At 41.2% G+C, this 22,562-nt stretch overlaps 1 protein-coding gene across 1 annotated transcript in view; it reads left to right on the forward strand.

Moving 5' to 3' along the window:
* Nucleotides 1-22,562, forward strand: part of LOC311495402 (voltage-dependent calcium channel subunit alpha-2/delta-1) — a gene marked incomplete at its 5' end in the record, with an annotated part of 60,551 nt that overhangs the window by 35,020 nt on the left and 2,969 nt on the right. The window contains 27 exons of the mRNA XM_084554830.1: nt 2,049-2,207; nt 2,850-2,954; nt 3,394-3,472; nt 3,955-4,004; nt 4,100-4,189; nt 4,283-4,360; nt 4,473-4,553; nt 4,861-4,935; nt 9,334-9,405; nt 9,693-9,764; nt 10,570-10,631; nt 11,116-11,192; nt 13,706-13,766; nt 13,851-13,942; nt 14,940-15,021; nt 15,602-15,664; nt 16,273-16,376; nt 16,831-16,920; nt 17,010-17,077; nt 17,193-17,231; nt 18,404-18,475; nt 19,755-19,907; nt 20,098-20,150; nt 20,534-20,589; nt 20,721-20,850; nt 21,470-21,582; nt 22,400-22,482. Of these exons, the coding sequence (XP_084410956.1) occupies nt 2,049-2,207; nt 2,850-2,954; nt 3,394-3,472; nt 3,955-4,004; nt 4,100-4,189; nt 4,283-4,360; nt 4,473-4,553; nt 4,861-4,935; nt 9,334-9,405; nt 9,693-9,764; nt 10,570-10,631; nt 11,116-11,192; nt 13,706-13,766; nt 13,851-13,942; nt 14,940-15,021; nt 15,602-15,664; nt 16,273-16,376; nt 16,831-16,920; nt 17,010-17,077; nt 17,193-17,231; nt 18,404-18,475; nt 19,755-19,907; nt 20,098-20,150; nt 20,534-20,589; nt 20,721-20,850; nt 21,470-21,582; nt 22,400-22,482 (2,259 nt within the window). The remainder of the gene's footprint in view (nt 1-2,048; nt 2,208-2,849; nt 2,955-3,393; nt 3,473-3,954; nt 4,005-4,099; nt 4,190-4,282; nt 4,361-4,472; nt 4,554-4,860; nt 4,936-9,333; nt 9,406-9,692; nt 9,765-10,569; nt 10,632-11,115; nt 11,193-13,705; nt 13,767-13,850; nt 13,943-14,939; nt 15,022-15,601; nt 15,665-16,272; nt 16,377-16,830; nt 16,921-17,009; nt 17,078-17,192; nt 17,232-18,403; nt 18,476-19,754; nt 19,908-20,097; nt 20,151-20,533; nt 20,590-20,720; nt 20,851-21,469; nt 21,583-22,399; nt 22,483-22,562) is intronic.

Raw genomic sequence — 22,562 nt, forward strand, 5'->3', positions numbered from 1 at the left:
TGGGTAAAGAGACCTGCTTAGCCTGTTGCCATTGTGATAATCGATGGATGGCTTTTCAGAGCTCAGGGCTATTATTACCAAAATGCGAAAATGATATTAAAATGTAATTTAATCAGAAATGCCGTCCAACTATCACTCAGTATATTAATGATAAAACAGCCGTTCAATGGCCAGTTTGATCCAACTCCAACAAAACTCATTATGCTTTCTCTATGTGACCCTCCCCCTGTATCTGTTTCTGTCATTGACTCACACATATACACGCACACACAGTGCCCTATGCCTGGCCCTGAGGGTGTTGTTACCTGTCACTAAATCATTAGCCTCTGATATTACCCATAAATTCCTCCTCATTAACAGGAGCCCAGGGACTAAGTTGGCATTTGGTCACGGAAGATGCTCACACTCTTCCTTAACAGCTGGGCAGGTCAGAAGACTGCTGATGGCTGCCTTTCTGCCTTTTCTTCCCTCATCCTCTCTATTTACTTTTTTCACGCTTGTGTTCTCGCTTCTCTTCTCGCTTCTCCCTCTCACCTCACTGAGCCTCTGTCACTTTCATCCAGCCTGTTCAGCCATGTTAGCCGGTGTCAGTGCTGTTAGCCGGCGTCAGTCCAGTGGGCAGACGGAGTGCTAAACCAGAATAGCAGAGTCCAGTGGGATTAGAGCTCGAAGATTAGCCTTCTCTCTTGTGTCACTGCTAATCCGTTCCCAGGGCCCTGGACCATCACACACACATATGAGAGCTGTTGTAATAGGATCACAAGAGAACAGCAGAATTTGCACTAGATTGCATTCAAATGTGTATGCAAGGCCGATCTCACAAAGCAAGAATGTATTCTTTTCAGTAATTACACAATATGCTTTTCCTTATTTTTTTCCCCCCACATATAATGGCCGGTATATAGCTGATGTGTCACAAACAATACGTGAGCTCGTTATATATGAGATACACCTTCTCACATCCGTGCTGCTAAATCTTGCATTCACACCCTCCCCCCTTCTCTTTTGTGCCCTCTTCCTCTCACTTTCTGCTCCTCGCCCTCCCACATTTCAGTCTCACCTTCCTCACTTCTCCTTTTAATAGATTATGTGATAAAAGATCCCTCTTCGCGGGCAATTATATGAACTTCAATTATGTTCTCGTTTGCGTGCACATGCCTCCGTGTGCCTTGCACGTGTTTACGCGCCCTTGCCTTGATTGAGACTTTTTGTCAAACCGCAGTCAAGGTGATATTGCCTTTCTGGTAGAGATGTGTCTGTTATTGTCATTATAAAAGGAACTTCAAGGCTGTCGCCGTGCTGCTTGGAAACACACACACATATACTACATACCCATGCACAAATACGGCGAGGGCTCTTTTTGCCTCCCTGCCTGTCTGTGTGGATCACTACTGGCCATTTCACAGAGACACATTGATTAGTTGAGATCGATGAGGTGCAGTATTGTTTTAGAGGAGTTCTGCAACACAGTAGATGTGCTGGTCCATACGCAGCTGTCCCATGCCCTTCATGGCACTAATATTATTATATATTCTTCTCTGTTATATGACCTATTCTTGCATTTTCACTTTTTGTCTAGGAGCTCTTTGAAAATATCCATTCTTTTCACTCAAGGCCAATCTATACGGTTCAATTCACAAATTTCCTAAAAGAAATATGGAGCATGAGCTTAATTTGTTTTGGTTTTTTTTGTAAATGTTGGGTGGAGTATTTGTGCATACGTGTCACGTGAAGTGGAAATGAGAAGGTCTCACCTCTAAAAAAAAATAAATAAAAATGATGGTGTTGCTGCCTAACCTCGTTTTTATATAGCAGAATCTTGTTTCCATGGGTACCAAATCGTTGAGCTTCCGAGGATGTGAAGCAATTAGTGGGGCTTGATGAATGTGTCTGTTTACCACTGCCTGATAACAGCCAAGGCCAGGTGGGAGTGTTTTGTGTGTGTGTGCTACATTTGTATTATATATTACACACACATACACACACACACACACGTTGTAATTATATGAATAGTTTGCAGGTCATAACTCCTCGCCTCTGTTCCCCAGTTTAACACCAGGGTGAAGAAGACGGCGTGCTTCGACCATCTGGTTCAGGCCAACGTGAGGAACAAAAAGCTGCTGAAGGATGCCGTGCAGAACATCACGGCCAAAGGAATTACAAACTACACAAAAGGCTTTGAGTTCGCGTTTGAGCAGCTCTCCGCGGTAAGAAAAAGATTACTGTGTCTGACTGAGGTGTGACTGAGAGCACGAGGCGTAATAAGTTTTGAATGGATGGTCCCTCTGATCCCTTCAAGTTTCATCAGATTGTTGTCTTTCACCGCCATCTGCTGGCTGAATGTGTCACTTCGAATCAGCAGCCGACACAGGGACAGAAACAGATTGTTACAGATGAATGAGCACTCTCTCGTCAACTCTGATCTAATATTCTTTGTCTGAATATTAGTCTTATAGTAAGTTTGATTTATTGCAGGTTAACATATGATTTTAAGTAGCTGTCTAAAATCTAAAGCCTTAATAATAGTTTTGAGTGTCCATTGCATCTGAAGGATTTACTGAATTGGATCAAATAAAAAGAAGAGCAACACTAGACGAGGGCAGGTGAATCATGGAAAATGGGTGTTACTACTGGTTTGAACTATTTTTCTACAAAAGACCACTTGGAGAATCATTCAACCCAAGTTGATGGTGCTGATGGATTCTTACAGTAAGCCACAGTTAATGGCAGTGTTAGCAGATACATTTTCAGATGGCCCAGAAATGCTAATTGACCAATTTTGTCCTTGTGGCAAAACGTGTCATGCCGTAATCATAAAACCTTTGTTTTTGTTTTGTTTTGTTGACCAGACTAATGTCAGCAGAGCAAACTGCAACAAGATCATTATGCTGTTTACTGATGGAGGAGAGGAAAGAGCTCAGGCCATACTGGAGAAATACAACGCTAACAAAAGGGTATAAAGAAGACACACACAGACACTCTCCCTCTCACACACACGTACCCATCACTTCAGGGTGCATTACATCGACTTACAGTAATTTCCTGTCTGTCTCAGCGATGTGACTGAATAAACAGGTTGTGTGCCCAAGACATGAATAATACAAGTACTGCTACACACACACTCACACAGACACACACAGATGGGTGTGTACGATACCTTTGGGTTGTACTTTGCGTGTGCGCATCCTCTTTACCCAAAAGTTTATGCAGAGGAGCTATTTAGCATAATATATCAAACAAATCCATCTTCTTCTGTCTTTATCAAATACACACACACACACACACACACACACGGCAGTTGCAAATGTGCACTTACACAAAGTTGCACGCACACTTCAGCGTCACTGTCAAAACATTCTTATTTTCTACCATTATTTTAATCTTCTCCGGCAGGTGAGGATCTTCACCTTCTCAGTTGGACAACACAACTATGACAAAGGACCCATTCAGTGGATGGCCTGCTCCAACAAAGGTACAGCACAGATCATAACACACGGCAATTTCAACAAACTCAGGAAAGGCGGAATAAAATATTACACACGGTTAAGGACTATTTTAAGAGGGTTGAACGAGAAGGCGATAGCAGACGTCGTTTCGGAAACAGAGTAGCTGCCTCCGAGCCCCTTCGTCATCTACCCTTTTAAAACATCCTCGGCCAGATGTCGGAAACGGGCTCGAACAGGCATGACTGCACTTTAATTACGCTGTGGAGGAGTGCAGGGAGGAGAGGACATTTTTATAGGCAATTCCGTTAAGAATCCCATCACACATACACAAACACCAGCAAAAACACAAGCTGGCAATTACTTCAGATGTTTTTCTCTCTCAAATAACTCACTCAACACAATCAAAAATTCATGATGCAGTTAACAACACCACTCCAAATTTCCTCCCATTAGGTGTTTCTTTATATCCATACCTGTAATCTACTGTTTCCTAATCCTTTTTTTCTAGGATACTTCTATGAGATTCCTTCCATTGGAGCCATCAGAATAAACACACAGGTGAACGTATTGTTTCCAACATTTCTTTAGTAATTGAAAAATTCATTCAATGGAAAGAATCTAATCAATGAGATGGTTTTGTGTGTCCTATCTAGGAGTACCTGGATGTCTTAGGCAGGCCGATGGTTCTAGCAGACAAGCTGGGCAAACAAGTCCAATGGACCAATGTATACCTTGATGCTCTGGTATGATAACACTTAACAATTCAAAGCCTTCACTCAAAAGAATGAATCTGTTTACTCTGTAATATCACTGCTTTTGCTTTTACTCTCCATCAGGAACTGGGTCTCGTCATCACTGGAACGCTACCAGTCTTCAATAAAACCAAGACCAAAGACAAATGGAGGAACGAAGAGGTGCAGTAAATACATGCGTGAACACGTTAAGTGTGGAGTCGGCCTTATGATGTTTTTTTTTTTCATTATTATTTCCTCCCTCCCTCATCTTTTCTCTCATACTTCCCATCAGCACCAGAATCAGTTGATTCTTGGCGTAATGGGGATTGACGTGTCTCTTGATGACATCAAGAAGCTCACGCCACGCTTCACAGTGAGTTTGACGCCCATATGTGATCACAAGCTTCCAGACAAAGGCATCAATCACACCACGTTTTCTAACTTGCTCGGTTATAAAGCACTGGTGTTTCACCTTCGAGAAATTAGCAAAGAATCACTGGAAGCCAGTTGATGATTCTTTTCTACTGTCCGTACAAAATCATCCACCAAAAAGAATATTTTAATTGCAGCACCTCTGTTCCATGTTATACTCATGTGTTTGGGATCACATATAATGGCACCAAGGAGTTTTCTTGACACGAGAATTAATGTCTTTCTCCTCTGTTCATCTTTTGCATCAGATTGGTCCAAATGGATACTACTTTGCCATTGATCCCAATGGATATGTCCTGCTGCACCCCAATCTCCAGCCAAAGGTACGGCATCTGGCCCTATGCATCACATTGTGTGGCTCAGCAGGCCCTTGTCTTGAACCACTATGTAATATTCCGACTATTCCACATGGTGTCTCAGCAACTGCTCAGCGAATAATACGCGGGCTGGCAGATGGTGCAGGCTCTCTTCAAACTTTTCCATATACAGTCACCTCATCAATCTTCATAAAGAGAATTCATTCCCTAGTTAGACTATGACTAGATATCATCAGTCCTTAGATATCAGCTAGAAGGTCACTTCTGCCATATGGGATTGAACAGATATGTAGACTTGGCAGTGAACTGGCATATATGTTTAAGAATGAAGGATATAAAAAGAAGCACTGCGGCAAGTGAAAATAGCACAAACCAGACTGTAATTTTATTTCCCACCCCGCGAGAATACATCATGTTACTGCTGAGTCTTTTTGCAATTACATAGATTAGGTTTTAAAGATAAGATATAAAAGAGTTTTATGGAGAGCGTTCAGTGTATTTAGTTTTAACCATGTATTTGCTTTGAACAGCTTTGTTATTGTCATATCAAATATGAATTATTTAAGTTGAAATACCAACACTTACACCACAAGTGACTAAAATGCCAAATTACACTTTTGATGTCGCCCCGAGTCACCGTACTATTTTCAAATAAATGCAGCAAGATTTCTAGCCACTGGCCGGTATCAAGATGCAACCCTCTATAAATTAGCCATGACCCCACAAGAGACTCCAGTCCACTTTTGTGCAAATCCCACAGCAGCTCATTTCCTTCAGCCCGAGGCAAGCTAACACTGACAGGTTGCATGAGGGACCATGGCAGCCCAGAACTTCAAAACCTCCCTGGATCTGAAACTCTAGATCCTTAAAGACACACACTATCGATCAATGCACCTCTCCCCTATTTAATCTATAAATTCTCAGTTTATTAGGTTTTATTGATGTGGTAATCCACATGTGATCAATGGACAATACATGTCTTTCTGATTTTCCCAATGAATACAGTGGCAGAATATACTTCAATATTACCTATGGGAATATTCTTTTGTATTGTACCTGTAGCAGATTTAAGACAGTCAATCAGACACCAATTAATGCTACCCACACAACAGCAGCTACATGGGAACTATACACATTAAACCCGAATTTTAAATTTAAAATAACACAAATTATAAGGAGCATCAAAGTTTTGGGAATGTTCACATTCTCAATTTTACTCAGTTACACACCCTCTCCTAATCTTTTTCCTCAGATTGGAAGATTTAAATCAGTTCGAATCCATATGTGGATGTGTGGAAATACAGTACTTGTGGAAAAATGGTCACTGGGCTGTACCTGGGCGTGACACAATGTATGCATTTAAAGTTCTTTAGTGGAACTCGACTCCACCGCAAAAAGGATTAAAAAAACGCTGCAGTTCATCAATTGTAATTTTCCCTTTTCCTAGAAAAAGATTCGTAACAGGAAGCTCAGGCTCAGTAATAAGTATGCCGTCACTTTCCATGAGGTGAGATCAAGTAGTGTAAGTAGTGTACTCTAGATAGCAGAAATAGTTTCTGCGGTAGTCATGTAGTTTTCTCTAATGCAGTGACACAGGCATAGATTTTATTTTCAGTAGATAAACAGCAGTAGGAGTAGGCAACTGTTATTTTTTCACAGATATATTTTGAGGGTATATTATTGACCTGTTACTGTATGTCTGAAACTCTTCAAACTGAGCTAATGGTACTTCCTTCTGCTGATTGTGATGAGTGCTCTGGTTATGGAAAATTGCACAAATGTGTGACTGTACTGTAATTTCTCATGTCTATATGGGTATATTTTGGGATTTTGGGATGGTTTCTAAGAAAAAGTAAGTCAGTACATTGGGAGATCACTGCCTTTGTCTTTGTAATTGTCTGTTTTGACCTAATATAATGTCTCTCTACTCTAAACAGTACTCTTTTGAGAGGAAACCTGAAGTTGTATTATATTATTGTATTAGTAGCACAAAAAATACATCAAATCTTAGTGTAGCATTCAATTGAGCAATTTTTCCATCAGCCTTCCACAATCAGCAAGAGAGGATAATGGTCTCACTGAATCAGCCAAATGGAAAATTGTGTGACTATTGATAGTGACCTTGGGCCCTTTCAGTAGTTCCCTTTTTAGTCTCTCTTTCTCACTACATATTTTATATTTGTCACACAAAGTTCCCCTGCTGCAGCAGTGTTTTTATTTTGATCTCACACCCGGGATCACCTCATCACATCTCTAGTGGACACGCTCATTCTTCCTTCTCGCACTTATTTTCTCACCCCTTATTTCTCATTTGATCTTTTTTTCTCTTTGCCGCTCCCACCATCCTGTGTTTCCATTTTTATCCTTCTCATATTCTCTGCCTCCTCACTGTAGGCTTGATGTTTCATTCTGTATCACCCAGTGTTGTGCCGCTTGATCTTTTATTCTTTCTTTTCTCATTTCCATGTTGTGGTGCTTCATCTTCATCATCCTCCTTTGCTGCTTCATTTCATTTCACTTGCCATCAAATGTAAGGAACTCAACTCACTGTAAATGATTATTTCAAGTATTGTTTTCCTTAACTTTGAGCCGTTTCCCTTTTAATTTATTATAAGTTTATTTTAAAACCGTAAGAGCAAAGTTTTTCCTCTATGTCTTAGATCCCTTAAAGTCAAAACGTATATCCTTCGAGTTACTGCTTGCCAACGTGCAAGACACCACGTGGAACCTTGCTATGCTCTTGGTGCGTTACCCTACATTTTGAGTGAATAAACACCGCGCAGGACAGCTCGGTATCAGATTCCACGTACCGCTGTTTTATAGAGCAGCACTAGATTACTGCTACTATTTTATACCACCATAAAGCCACTCAGACGTATAGGGTTTTTAAGAGAGGACATTAATAGAGTTCAGTGTCACTTTTTATCAAATCGGATTCAGCTGTGTGTGGTGTCAAATGTGTTGTCAAAACGTTGCCACATGGCACCCTCTGTTTTTAACGTCCTGGATTTAATTAGATTCATGTGCTAAGGAGAATGATTGTCATTGCTCCTGAACCCACTACAAAAGAACATTGTGGAACAAATACTGAGGTCGTTGCCCCAATTAAGTATTAAGTACTCAAATCCCTGGAATTTGTCAAATTATTAGTCTGCAATGAAATATAAATCATCTAAAAACAATATAAAAGGGCGGCTAGTTAATTTTAGTAAGAATACACTGGATGAAAATGATAAATTATGGGGTGTAAAGTTATCATTTACAGTTTTATATTAAGGTGGAATTGTTGCAGTGTTTCAGTAATATTTAACTTGTTGTCATAGTAACATAATGGTGGCGCAGCTGCTTTAGTTCAGAGCTGCGTTTCCTTTAATGACAAAGGGTTTTGATGAAAACAAACATGAAAATGAAGATGTACTCGAGCCTACTTATGATGAGAAATTGTTCCGTTATTCTGTAATATCAGAAACTCAGCATGGGAAATGACATAGCAACATACGCCTCTGAAAGACATAATGGTTCAAATAATAGTTTGCAATAGAAGTTAGGACTAATGAGGGAACTTCTTATAGGTACTTCAACTGCATCGATCCTGCTCCTATGACATTTCCAATCTGGGAGGCCAGACATTCCCTCGAACACAAACGTGCACTCAGATGCTGTGATCAAAGAGGCGGTACCACTTCCCAAAGTTGATTAATACTCAAAACAGAACAGCTTCAGTGAAAACAATTCAGGATGCACTCAACCTGAAAACCTCTCTGTGATGCACGCTTAACCACGAGCAAGGGAACGTGATTGGTGATTACTCAGGAGACTAATTTGGGGAGCGCCGCTCAAGTTACAGCAGACTGTGTGCAAGATAAAACGGTAAAAACGGCAAATACGAAAACTATGGAAGCATATTTATTTTCACTTTATGAACCTGTAAAATTTGGCTTCGTTGCTGTAAAAGTAAATTCTGATACGGTTACAAGCAATACGTTTTGTTATATGGCTCAACCTGCCTTATATTAGTGCCGTGTCACTAGCGACCCAAGGTGTGTAACAGTCCCAACAAACGACCCATGCATTTTAGGGTTAAATACATCGGCAGTACTAAAATGCAGAGGAATAAACATCTCTGTGGTCGACTGATGATAGGAACCTATCTCTTTACAACTGTAAAACGGTCCGTTGCATTTTATAACATTTTCCTCTATCAACTCAGCAGGCTTTAGATGAAGAGATATGAAAGTTTTTACGTAAGAAAAACTGCTCCGAGCTTAACTCAGGATAAGCTATAAGTAAAGGGTCCTTTTCAGTTTTGTGCATATTGATCCTTCCATGTGTCATTACATTGATTTGCGTGTAACTTTCATAAATTGCGCCACACTTCAGGGTGAAATATTATCCTTCCCACAGAATCCTAAATTCCAGGAGCCCGTAACGCTGGACTTCCTGGATGCTGAGCTGGAGAATGACATCAAAGTGGAGGTAGAGTATATGATTAAGTGATTTAGTGTCCCTGACTTGTAAATGTAAGACAAACAGCGAATTAAATTCACTGTCACTGAAACTAAATGGCATAAGGTTTGTATTGCTATTGACATTTTCTACCTACTGGTATTCGAAGTGCATTGCAGTCATGATGTCTCATTTACCCACTTGTTCCCACAAGCACACACCAGTCCCATGCACTAACCCTCTGGTTCCTGGACAAACAGCTTGTACCTACTGAGCCACAGCTGCCCCTGTCTGTTTCACCGTTTCTCTCCCTGTAGATCCGGAAAATGATGATTGATGGTGAGACGGGAGAACGCACCATTCACACGCTGGTAAAAACGCAGGATGAGGTGAGAGAGGCTCAAACGCTTTACACTACAGCGTGTTGGGGAACTTTTGTTTGGGTGTTGGAGTTGTCATCACATGTTGATGAATTACATGGTATGAGGGAAATGCTGAGTGCTGCAAATGTGGTATATTACCATCATTATAATACAATGATTAAGACATAGTCACATATTAATACAGCAGTTAGTGTAAATAATTATTACCTTTGTCTAAAACGGTTTTTGCTAAATTTGCTAAAATGTTTTTCAGAGGTACAATACCAGTTACAAGGAAGCAATGTTTGCATCTTGCAGTGAGGATTGGTTATACCAGGGGTGTCTGACTCATTTTAGACCAATAACAGTATAGCATAATAACAACGAAATTTTTTCCAACTTAATGAACTATCCTTTTACAAAACATTTTATAAACAACCTGAAAATTTCTTACGAAAAGCAAGTGCAATTTCGGCACATTGCTGCCATCTACTGTTTGGTTCTGTGTTTTAGCGTGGTGTTACTGTATGTCCACAACCCTGACCAAAACAGTACAATACAAATTAGGACTACAATGTTTTGCACTTTGCAAATTCATCCTGCGGGCCAGATCGGACCCTCTGGCAGGCTGGTTTTGGCCCACGAGCCGTACGTTTGACACCCCTGAGTTAGACCTTCTATCCACTGAAACAAAGTGAAGGCACACACAAGCTTCCAGACTCCCTCATTTGAGATGAATAACAACAATATAATTTTTCTCAATCATTTAAACAAACATTAGGCAACTAAGTGTAATCACCTCAGTGGGTTTTCTGTGTATCATCCTTGGCAGAGATATATAGACAGAGGGATCAGGACTTACACATGGGCACCAGTCAACGGAACAGATTACAGGTGAGACATCTCTTATCACAAAAGAGCCATCCATTTTGCAACGTCTGTTTAGAGCCTATCAAGCTCCACTCTGTCGGTTCAATCCCACTGACTTCTGAAAGCACTTGAACTGATGGAGGATGCTGTTTAAGCCAACAGGGGTCACTCTCCTGTTTCTAATATCACACTGTGGTTAGTTCATTGGAAATACATTTGTTTTTTGTTTTTTTTTTGCATTTGCATGAGCATGCACTGAAGCTTGTTCATACTTTCAGGGAAACATGTTCGCTTTAAATTATATTTGAATAACTCCTCCGTACTGTAGATTCACTTAAACAACAAACAAACTCCACTTTTGCTGTGTGCATGTGAGCAGGATAAACATCTATATATTCATATAGCTTTATTTGTGCTTTTGCAAGGAGTATTTGTCAGGAAGAGCAGAGCAGTGCTATTAAAATGTAATATTCTATCATGAGCGTGACGACCATTATCTTTCCTGCAGTCTGGCCCTTGTTTTGCCTAAATACAGTGAACACTTCATTCAAGCCAAACTGGGGGATGATATCCAACAAGCCACATGTGAGTACGACACGCGCATGCCCACGGTAAACAGAATGCAAAGAAAATACAAATAAGCCAACTCCCATGCATACTTTCTTGGGGTTGTACTCTTGAGTATCTCTACTTGCTCTGCATTACTCGCTCCTAGCTGGAACCACAGCCACTCCTTTGTATTTGCTGCTCAGATCAGCGAATCCCCACAGTGCCTTTCTTTTGTAGTGTAACCCGCTGGTCAGACGCCCTGCACTCCCACACAAACTCTTCCACATGCTTTCCCTCTCCCATACCCAGCCCAAGCAGTCGATCTTTTGATCTTGTCTGCAATTTGCTCTTCTGTCTCTCCTTACTCCCTTCATCTGGCCCTCCGTCTGGCTAAGAAGACGAAGTGTCCCTCGTCTCCTCATTATCACTTCTATTATTAAGCCGGTCTTTTGCACTTTACCCTTTTAAACATATTTCTATAGCCAGTTCTGTATGCCGTCACGTCTTGAAGTCTGACTCTTCTGTGTAATGAACGAGCTCAAGAGGCGACATTACTCTGGATTGTTTTGTGTCTGTCATTACGTTTCCCCCTGCCTCTCTTATCTAATCTGTAAACCTGTCCTCACCTCATGCTCTTTATTCTTGCTGAAATCTCTCTCCTCCCTTTGTACGCTTCTACTTCAGCCTGTTAATTTATTTATTTTCTCGCCCAGTTTTTTGCTCCCAAGGCTGATACAGCTCTAACAGCTCAGAATATAGTGAATATAATGGCTGCTTATAAATCACAAGGACAAAGCTCATTTATATAGACACAGTGTATGTACAGCTTCACTCTTTGTGGTACTCTTTGCATTTAGATTCTGATGCATCTTTTCCCCTCTCTTGTCTCGCTTCCACACTGGACTTTTGCAGCTTCTTACTGGGGCAAGTACTTGCTATTCTGTGTCCTCCACCTTCTCGTTGCCTCATGATGCTCCTCCTCTGCATAAGCATGTTTATCTCTATATGTTTGCATTTCACACGCACGTTTGGAAGTAAGGGGTGGACGGATCGCTGTATGAATGCTAATGGTGACTTCATAGAAGCATGGGTGGGTTTGATCAAAAGATATAATTAGCAGAAAACACCGGATTCGGCACGTAACCATCTGGCCTTAGCGTATTTTTCATAACTTTGATGTGACGCCACGAAGCGTAAACAACTAATGGTGCAGTTATTCCAACAGATGAGATTTTGACTGAGTGTTTCGGCCCCTGCGTCGCTCCCTCTCCGCCATAACGAGTCTGTCACCGTGCCATAAAGGCTGTCAGAACGTTTACAGGCCTGTTAAAGAAAGTAACACACCATGCCTTACTGCCACAGACTACTCCGATAGGGAGTTCGGGACCGTAAAGTTCTCTGTACAGTCATATAGAGTTTCACATTGGAGCCAGACCACCAGAACCTCAATCCATCTTACCACGTTCCCGCAGTAGGCGGATTATGCAGCCACTTGTCCTCTTAATACATTAGGGAGCGTCTCTAGCCAAGGGTGGACATATAGGACAAATGTATTTGTTGGATAAATGAGCTAATACTGGGTTGAGGAGATGGTGACGGATAAAGAGCGAAGACAGACGAGGAAGAATGGTGCGGAAAGCCCTCGGACATATAGACACCCTGCTCGGTCTATAGAGACAGAGCGACAATGAATCTGCTCGTTACGTTTTATGCGAAGGCCGTCGTTTCATCCTGCACCAGATTTCCATGACCCCGAGGACACCCGGTTCTCGGTAATTGTTTTCGCAGACTGCACCACACGAGTCAATATATTTTAAAGCCAATGTCCAAGAAGTTCTTCATTTTAAGAGGCCAGTGAATGATGGCCATTGATGCCTGTCATGTCATTTATGAGATAAGAATTACCAGACAGTATTTTAAATGAAAACCAGAGCCCCGGCAAGCGAAGCACTGAAATGCACTGACGTTTCTCTAATGCTCTAATTTACATGCTCTTTTCTTTGCATGCCCATGCACCGGCTCCTCTTTCATTATTTCATGTTCTGCTTTTCTAGAAAGAGCAATTAATCTTTTTCAAATATTTAAGGTCTGACATAATATTTGTTTAGTACTGCATAGTATTTTATCAGCTACTCTAGGACATATTCAAAAAATAGATTTCTGCATATTTTCCCAGACGTCATGTGTCAGAGACTGAATGTATTTTTTCATCAACCTTTGTCTTTCCCACTTTCGCATCTCCCCGACACTCTCTCTCTTTGGGGTCACAACAGGTCAAGAAGGCAAGTATTTCTCAGACAGTTATTCTCTCATGCCTCCCCACTGAAACTCCATCCGCACTCTCTTCCTTAATCCATCACCTCATATATCACCTCTACGCATCAACCAACAGCCTCGTTTATATGACCATCTGCTTGTGTCACGTCATCTCACAGCATCATCATTTCATTAAGAGTGATCACGCTCTTCGCACATCCTTCTACTGAACTGTGGAAATAGTGTATTTTTACTTCTGAGCGTAAACCAAGCATTTTGTGTTTTTTTAAAAGCCATGGCGACCATACAGCTGGACAAGTTCGATGAGTTCGGTTACACCTACATCGCTCCGAGGTAAGTTGTCCACACGTGAGCTCGCCCACACTGTACAGGAACAAACGCGGGACAGATTCGAACTGATCAATGCCGTTTTTTCAGGGAGTACTGCAAAGAGCTGAAGCTGTCACTCAACAACACCCAGTTTCTCCTCGACTTCAACGAGTACATTGACAGAAACACTCCAGATGCATGTGAGTCTTTTTTTCACTTGACACATTTCTACTGGTTGGTTTCTTCACTATATGGATACGGAAATGCCACTGACGCACACAATTTCACATTAGACCGTGGTTCGCATTTGTGTGTGTACGCACAACGTGCATGGTATATTTTCCTGTAAGTCACTGTGAAACTTTGCACTATGATGGCCGGCATCTGTAGGTCAGAGTACGAGTTTGGTCATTAGCTAAGTAGGCACTAAGCAGGGTGACATCAGACTGATCGACTGGGTTTCCTAGAAGCCTGATGCTGTCATGCTACACAATGAGTCATGATCTTTGATTTGTCATCATCTAATGGATCTCACCCCTGGTATGGCTTACCACCAGCATCCAGCTAATGGAAGCCTGATCCATTTTAACACAAGGTCAAGTCATATACTTTGGCATTAATGCTTTTTGTGCAGCATGTTGAGTCTTCATACAGAGTTATGGCCGTAAAACAATACCCATGAGACGATCGTGTTGATTCTGCGCGGAAAGAAATGCGCTCTGTTTTTGAAGAGTACTTTTCTCGACATCATACCTTGACATCACCTGCCTCCTAAAGCTACAGCAGCCAGTGCTTGACAGCCAGGGTGATAATGGACACTCAAGCTTTCCTGCAGAATGATTTCCTGACAGAAGCGATGAGATCAAATTTAACCAGAGAAAAGAACAGGCTGACCAAACATGCTCTTTTCACCTTCACCGTTCACCAAGTTTAACCTTCATACTCTGGATCGCTAGTCTCCCTGGTAATCTTACACTACAGCCAATGAACTACTGAAAAATGCTGGAAATAGTGCATCGGTCAGTGACATTATAGCAGTAATTCTTCTTCAAGGTAAAAGCTGATTCAGTTTCTCTACCCGGATTTGTAAACAATAGCCCATCATTGTTTCCATTATAATCATTTTCCAACAAAGTCTGTTACTGTGGTGTAGTAATGTCTGCAACATGTGAAGCATATCTTGTCTTCAATCCACAGGTAATGTCTCCCTTGTGAGCCGACTGATCTTGGATGCAGGGCTGACATCTGAACTGGTTAAGCTTTGGAACGAGCGGAAAGTGTGAGTGCCAAAACCGTTAGCTTTTCTCAGTTTTAAACAATACATGTATTATTTTCCCCTTGACACAAACATAAAATGTACCGGTGAAACAAATAAATATGTCTTCTTATGTGAAATTTTGTCCTGCATGCTTTTGTTCTGCACTGCTACAGCCGATGTTTATTCCATGTACAGTTTACTGTCTAACTGAGCCAGGTTTTTCTTTCTTTCTTTCCTCTCTTCTATGGATGATTTGATCACATCTAACTAGTGAAACACGATGAAAGCACGGCACAAAATGCATATCACACCCAGCCATACTGAGCTCTGCCAAGATGTGTTGTTATGAGTGGAAAATAAAGTAATTACATCAGTGTGTGTCCTTTTATAGTGTGCCCACTTGTCTGAAATAATCTGAACACACATTTACACACAGTGAAGGGTATCTGTTTAACATTAGGACATACAGAGACAAGTGACCAGGGCATAAAACGATTTGTGTCTGCAGCTTGGTCTTACAGTTCAAAACCACTATTTTTCAGTTATTTGGGAGCGTGATTGACTACAATGTTTGACTGGCCGTTGTTTTCCATGTTCTCAGGGATGGGATAGTTGCCAGGTTTGTAGCAACAGATGGAGGAATTACAAGAGTCTATCCAAGAAGGTATTATTTCCTCTTTTCTCTCAGTTTCACTGTTAGAGTAAGCGCTGATGTTGTGAGACAGCATGGCAGGCATTTCCCCAAATATCTGGTGGTGTAAATGTGTGAGATGAAAATGGATACAAACTGTAATACTCATAGGTTCAACACTTTTGGCCGCTTTACTCACCTGCTCCACTGGGTTATTTTCCAGAACAGAGAGGATTAAACTCTTTCAGCTGAACCCCTAGAGCTTGCCAGACCAGTACAGTACATGGGTCAAACCCACAAATGCTGCAGCCAAGTGCTGCAGATTTCCCTCGTTTCCCTCACTGTTACAATGTGCATGAACTACATTTGGCGGTTCAACTTTGTCAAAGTCCAACATGCTAACTGCAAATGGACAGACATTTATTCTCACGACAGAACATGAAATACAATCAGTTATTGCTTTTACTGGATGATGTCCTTGTCATATATCAGCTGCACTGGGTGTGACTCTTGTTTTTATGACTTACATTTGGCTTAAGATTCAAATGTGAATTGTCTAGATAGATCAAACGCATTTACTTGGTGTTTTATGACCATAATGGCCCATATATCACATAACGGGGCTATATTAATGTTTTCAGTGCTGGGGAAGATTGGACTGAGAATCCTGAGACATATGAGTCAAGCTTCTACAAGAGGACCCTGGACAATGAAATTTATATTTTTACAGCTCCATCTTTCAACAGTAAGTTTTCTGAAAGATTTGAATATGTGTGCACTTTTCTGTACGTGAGGATCTTCAGTGTGGTCTGGCACTGAGCCTATTCTATTCTCTGCCTTGGACGTCATCCCAAACCTCCTGGCAAAGATCAGACTCTCAGGCCTCTGATATCACCCTCTTTATCCTTCTCCTTTTCCCGCTGTGTGTTTCAGTTCTCATCCCCACCCTCCCTCCTGCCCTGTATACTTCCTGTCATCTCCACTGATCTTTCTAACAGACATCAGGACAGGCGAGCGTCAGTGTAATGTAGCCATGCTTACAGCTGCAGTACACTTGACCGGATTAACACATGTACTGGCTTCACAGTCTCCCCTCTCATAAATTACAGCAGCTAAAAATGCAAGGTTTTTCCACAGAGCGTAGTAATTATTCATGTTTAACTCTTCGTCTTCCCTTGTGTATCTTTTATGAATTGCAGCAGAGGGCAAGGAGTCCGTGTCTGAGTCAGGTATTCTAGTGAGCAAAGGAGTGGACGTGGTCATCGATGATGTCACACTTAAACCAGCGGGTCAGTGTCTCTAAATACCGGATTGATTTCTCCTTGCGATGCAGAACACATGAAAGATCTGTCTGTCTGCTTTGTGGTTTGTTCTGTAGTGGTGGGAGTGAAACTCAATGTGTCATTCTGGATGAACATTTTCATGAACGCTACAATGAAGCTTAACGTAAGTTGTACTAAGAACGTTGATTCGTCCCGTATGCAATATCTCTAACGCATTTATCTGTAGCTCTACAACACAATTTATTTTTTTTTATCTGCCCTTACTTTTTGCCTCTTAGTGCAAGGATGAGATCTGTGGCTGTCTGAGGAATGATAAGGTATGGCAACGTATACACATACTGTAGAATTGTTGTTTCTATAAATGTTCCCTCACCAACAATCTCACTTAGGACTCAGTGTAATTATTTATTCAAGTCTAGTGGTATGGAAGACTAGAACACTCCCATCCAGTGGAATAGGTTCTGGGAGGGGGCAGGCAATGATGTATGTGTGCTACACCCCCCCAGTCTAAACTAGTAAAACTTGTTGAAGCGTAGATAGAAGGTTCCCTGGGAGGGTTGTGGAGTATTGTCGTGGACTGAAAGGCCTTCATTGGTTAATGGTGGATATAGGGTTACATATTTATGCTTTAACTTACTTATGTGTTCTCCCCAACTGTTACGACAACAGTCTTGGTGGATTAAATCAGCCATGACCAAATGAACAAGACAGTGACTTGTCTGTGAAGGCTCTCAGTCATCTAGGTCATGGTATATCCAAAAACATTAAAGAAAGGCAACAGGACTTCTAGAGTTTCTTGAAGATGATTCACTACTCATACAAGTTGCTTCTTCAGTTCTGAGGTCTTCAAGAAACTCTACAAATCCAGTTGCTTTTCTTTAACATTCTTAAAGACAATAAACTCTTGCCAAAATATATATATATATATATATATATATATATATATATAATAAATCAGCAGCCAGGCCTCACTGGAAAAACAACAATAGTGGTCAAGTTTTTAAGGCGATTGAAACAACCATTCCGTATATAGCTAAGCAGATGGAAGGAGTTTGCCTTTAATCATCTGGTTGATGTTGTAAAATGGTCTTTTTGAACCCACACCATGATCTTTTTCTAAGAAAAAACAAAAGTAATTTAGTTTTTTTAAAACCTAACCAAACAGAGACTGAAAACGAAAGTAAAAAGGGAATGATCAGTCAACTACATGCAAAAGCAATGGTCAACACAGGACACAAAGCACTTGAAAACACAATGGTCCGATATAAGACATGAACCCCAATTTCCTGTTTGAGAGTCTGGTGTTCTCCACCATACGTGGACTTGGGATTGTCGCTATTTATACTACTTCACCCAAACAATTATATATGTCGTTTATGTATAGCGTGGCAGTTCGAGGCTTCCATTTGATAAAATTGTTTTTAAAACACTGACAGGTTATTTTCACATTTGTAAAGTCTGTCTTTATGGCTGTCTTCTTATCCTATAGCATGTGGACTGCGTGATACTGGATGATGGGGGATTTCTTCTCATGTCCAATCAAGATGATTATATTACCCTGGTGAGTTATTATTGGGGCTTGTCTTTACATTATTATGACCGTGTGCTGTATACTATGACTCATTTAGGGCACATCTGTATCTCAAAATGGTCAGTAAATCATCAATCAACAAAACATCTGTAGTCACACAATCAGAAGAGGTGAATTCACAAGCAGTCATATTTCTTATTTCTTCTCTTTTATACCTCTCTACATACCTAACTCCTCTTCCCTTTGTCAAGAGAATTCATCAATCTCATATTGAGGTCAAATAAAGGACTTTTGACTCGGCTAAGTTATGGCCCTATCACTGCAGTACACCCATGTCTCTAGTAACGCAAAGCCCTAGCCACTGGAGAAGGATCAAAGGAAAAGCTCTGATGGGTTTTAGGCAGTCATGGTAGCTGTGCTGAAGGGTGTCCCCTGTGTATGTAAGAAGGCTGCTCTCCTGTGTTAAGTCTACCCTTCTAGGCTGGCTTCAGCCTGCGTCTGTCAGTGCTAGGATATACAGTTGGTTTGGAAACATTTTATGCGAGTCAAGACGGGACATCTGCTGTCTTTGATCAGTCCTACCATCACAGTTTCTGACAAACAGTTTATCGTCTTCAAGCAGCGGAATAAGCACATGCCGTGTCTTTTTCACCTTGTGATTCACACTTGGCGCCTGCAGGGCTTGCTGCCTTTGTGCTGTCGAAGAACAGCAGTTTTTTATTGCAACACTAGTTCTAAGATCACGGCCGGAGCCCTTTATCAGGATTAAGTTGCTCCTCTCAAAAACTTTTATATTCACAACATGATAGGATCGGACAAAGTGGCACAATATATTAAGACAGCTCAAATTTACAGAACTGTGACAAGTTCAACAGAACAACCTACCTGCTAAGTACACTAAAAGAGTGTGTGCAACTGGGATAATTTACAGTATTTTTTTAACGTTTAGCCCCTAATATTGTTGCACAGTGCAAAGTATTTGTTTTAAAGGAAGTACTTCAATGGTGGTAGTATTGAAATAGTTGAATTCAATCAGGAATTAAGGAGCAAAAAATGTTCACTGTACTTGTTGTTGCTGTATAACATACAGAGTAGGGTCCAGCATTTCCTGCTTTACATCCTGTCTTTTTACTTATTCAGGTGTTGGTGTTGATATGAACCGGCATAAAATAAAAACATTAAATAAAAGTTTATGGCTCATTCTGAGCATAGAATTGAAATAATTAAAATATCGCCATCAGTTAAAATATAATGATTTTGCTTTTACTGACTGCTTGGTGTTTTTTTGTGTGTGTGTAAACTCATCTAGATAGGTCAGTTCTTTGGTGAGGTGGATCCCGTGCTGATGATCAACCTGGTCAACACCTCTCTATACTCATTTAACAAGACCTACGACTACCAGTCCGTCTGTGACCCAGAGAAAGACAGCAAGGCTGCAGCAGGACCCCGCTCCGTCTTTGTGGTTCGATTCCTCACATACATTTCTGACAGCTATCTCTCTCTCTTAGAGATTACTATGCATTTGGAAAGCTTTCTAGCAGTAAGCTAGAATGGCCCAATGGAAAAAGTCATGGCTGAATTCATTTGCTATTCCTTACTGGCTGTATTTTGGTATCCATTCCACATAAATTTGTTTTCCTGTCCTTCTCCAGCCTACCATTGCAGACCTGCTGAGTATTGGCTGGTGGGCCTCCACCGCTGCCTGGTGAGTGTGCAGGTTTTGTTTAGTGTTTTGTTTACGAGTGTGTGGATTTCAGCGTGGGAGTACTCCTGTTCTTTTTGGTAGGAGTTTGTATGGGAGTAGACTTGGATGTTGTTGAGGGATAAAGTGTTGTCACTGTTTGACAAGGTCAGTTACACAACATTATACGCCGCCACGTTGAGTCCTACTGCACTATAACAGGCTTTTAAAATAGAATGGTTGATACTTCCCATGACATTTACATCATCAATGACTCTAACCTCACACAGATGTGTTGCTTTTACTAAACAGCTATTGGTTGATTATTGTAAATAAGTTAAAGATGTTCTGAAGATCCGTTGACTCACATGTGTGACCCAGTTTGCTTTTTCATTGTTTGCGCCTAGGTCGATACTCCAGCAGCTCTTCTTCAGTCTCATCTTCCCTAACCTTCTAGAGGCAGGTGAGCAAAATAAGCTGTGCCTTTACACAACCACCAGCCCTGTTTAGACTATCCTTTTCTTTAGCTTTAAGGTCACCACTTTCTCACTAATCCCTTTTCCTGTAATCTTTATTAAACCTGTTTATTTCCAGCTGAGTCAGCAGATGAAGACATACCAGATGCCATGTTTAAAGAAAGCTGTATAACCGAGCAGACTCAGTACTTCTTCGACAATGACGAAAGATCCTACTCGGGTGTCCTGGACTGTGGAAACTGTTCCAGGTACTGTGTATCCACGTAAACTCCAATCTCAGCAACACATTCCAATCGTGCTATAAAGGGGTTGTGCTATTGAAGAGTTTCCACCTTTTATTGTGTCTCCTTTCTGGACATCCTTCTGTTTATCAGTCTGCGGGGATTGCTCCATAACAGTTTTAGTTTCCTGACTCCTTTCTGTTTTGCAGCCTGATTTCAGGCAGCTGTTTTTCTGATGAGTTCTGATCAGGCACGGATTACCTTGATCTGTCAGTGACCGGAATTGCAGAGGGAAGCACAAAAGCTCTTTTATCTGTTTTTCTTCCTCCACTCTCTGGCTGTACTTCAAACTCCCTAACACACACATTCACAGACCACAGCAAATTTTCTTTGCTCCAACTTCCTTGTGTGTCAATTTGAGCTGTCTGAGGGGGGTTAAATATGTCTGTAATTACAGGGTGTTATGAGTCCCACGTGTCTGAGGATTTACTCCCCAAAAGTTAACAACTGCAGACAAAAAAAACTTTAATGACTACCATTAAAAGATCATCCCAGGAGGCAAGAAGAGTTATCAATTTGTTAGGATTTAGCACTGCTGGAAAAAGGAACTACAGACTGTTTCTATTTATGTGTGTGTGTTTTGTAGGATGTACCGCGCCGAGAAGCTGCCGAACACCAACCTAGTGTTTTTGATCACCGATGCCAGGGCAACATGTTTGTCGTGTGACCCGAGGCCTCTACGACAGGCTGAACAACCCTGTATCCTTTCACTCAGCTCGTAAAAATCAAACACAGAGCTACACTTCCTTTTCGCTCTCCAATCCCCCATCCATCACAAGTATTACAGCGGAGCTTTAAACTGCCAATACAAGGACGCGCAACTAAGGAGCCTGCAGTAGGTCCCCCGTGAATGTTCACTGGTGAACAGTAAACCAGATGCACGGTATATGAAAGCTGGTCTCCTGTTACTGCGGGGATTAAATTTCTTTGTTTAACCTCATCGGGGCTGCAGGCTGCCATCAGGTTGAATTAGGGTCAAGAGCAGGGTGTGTGTTGGTGTGTATTGTACAGTGTATTTGTACGTGTGTTCAGGATATGTGTTTGACAGATGTGTATTGAATGTAGGTACCTGTTGATGTAACAGTAAAGGTGTCATCATCAGAGGTCGCCGTGGGGCCACAACAGGGGCCTTAAGCTACTAATAAAGATCCCGCTCAACACATATACACACACACACACACACACACACACTTACAATCACTGACATAAATACCATACACCCACCCAAGCTGTTCAAACAATTATATACACATATGTATGGCTTAATGCGAAAGATTCGTTTAAATTTCTTCATAATAATACAGTATTTTTGCAATCAGGGACAGATGACAGATGACTCATTGACTCTGTAATACTACTCGTCCACATAAAGTAGCATTTTCTTTTTAAGATCTGTCTCCAGAAGAAAATCGGGTATCTCTAGCCAAGACTAATGAGTCTAAACTACATGAGGGTTTAATTGCTTGGGGTATTCCAAAATAGTAAATCATATTTTCCTGAGTGTCACCCTGTTCAGCTGAAGGTCCAGATCCATGCGAGCTGGCTCAGAACCCCAGATACCGCAAAGGGCCAGACGTTTGCTTTGACAACAATGAAAATGTAAGAGACACAACTGCACATGTGCCATTATGCAGAGGAGGATAAAGCTAGAAAGAGCTTAGTTAGTAACAGTACACAGT

Source organism: Chelon labrosus (genome assembly GCF_963514085.1).
Source record: "Chelon labrosus genome assembly, chromosome: 11".
In the NCBI taxonomy this organism is placed as follows: domain Eukaryota; kingdom Metazoa; phylum Chordata; class Actinopteri; order Mugiliformes; family Mugilidae; genus Chelon; species Chelon labrosus.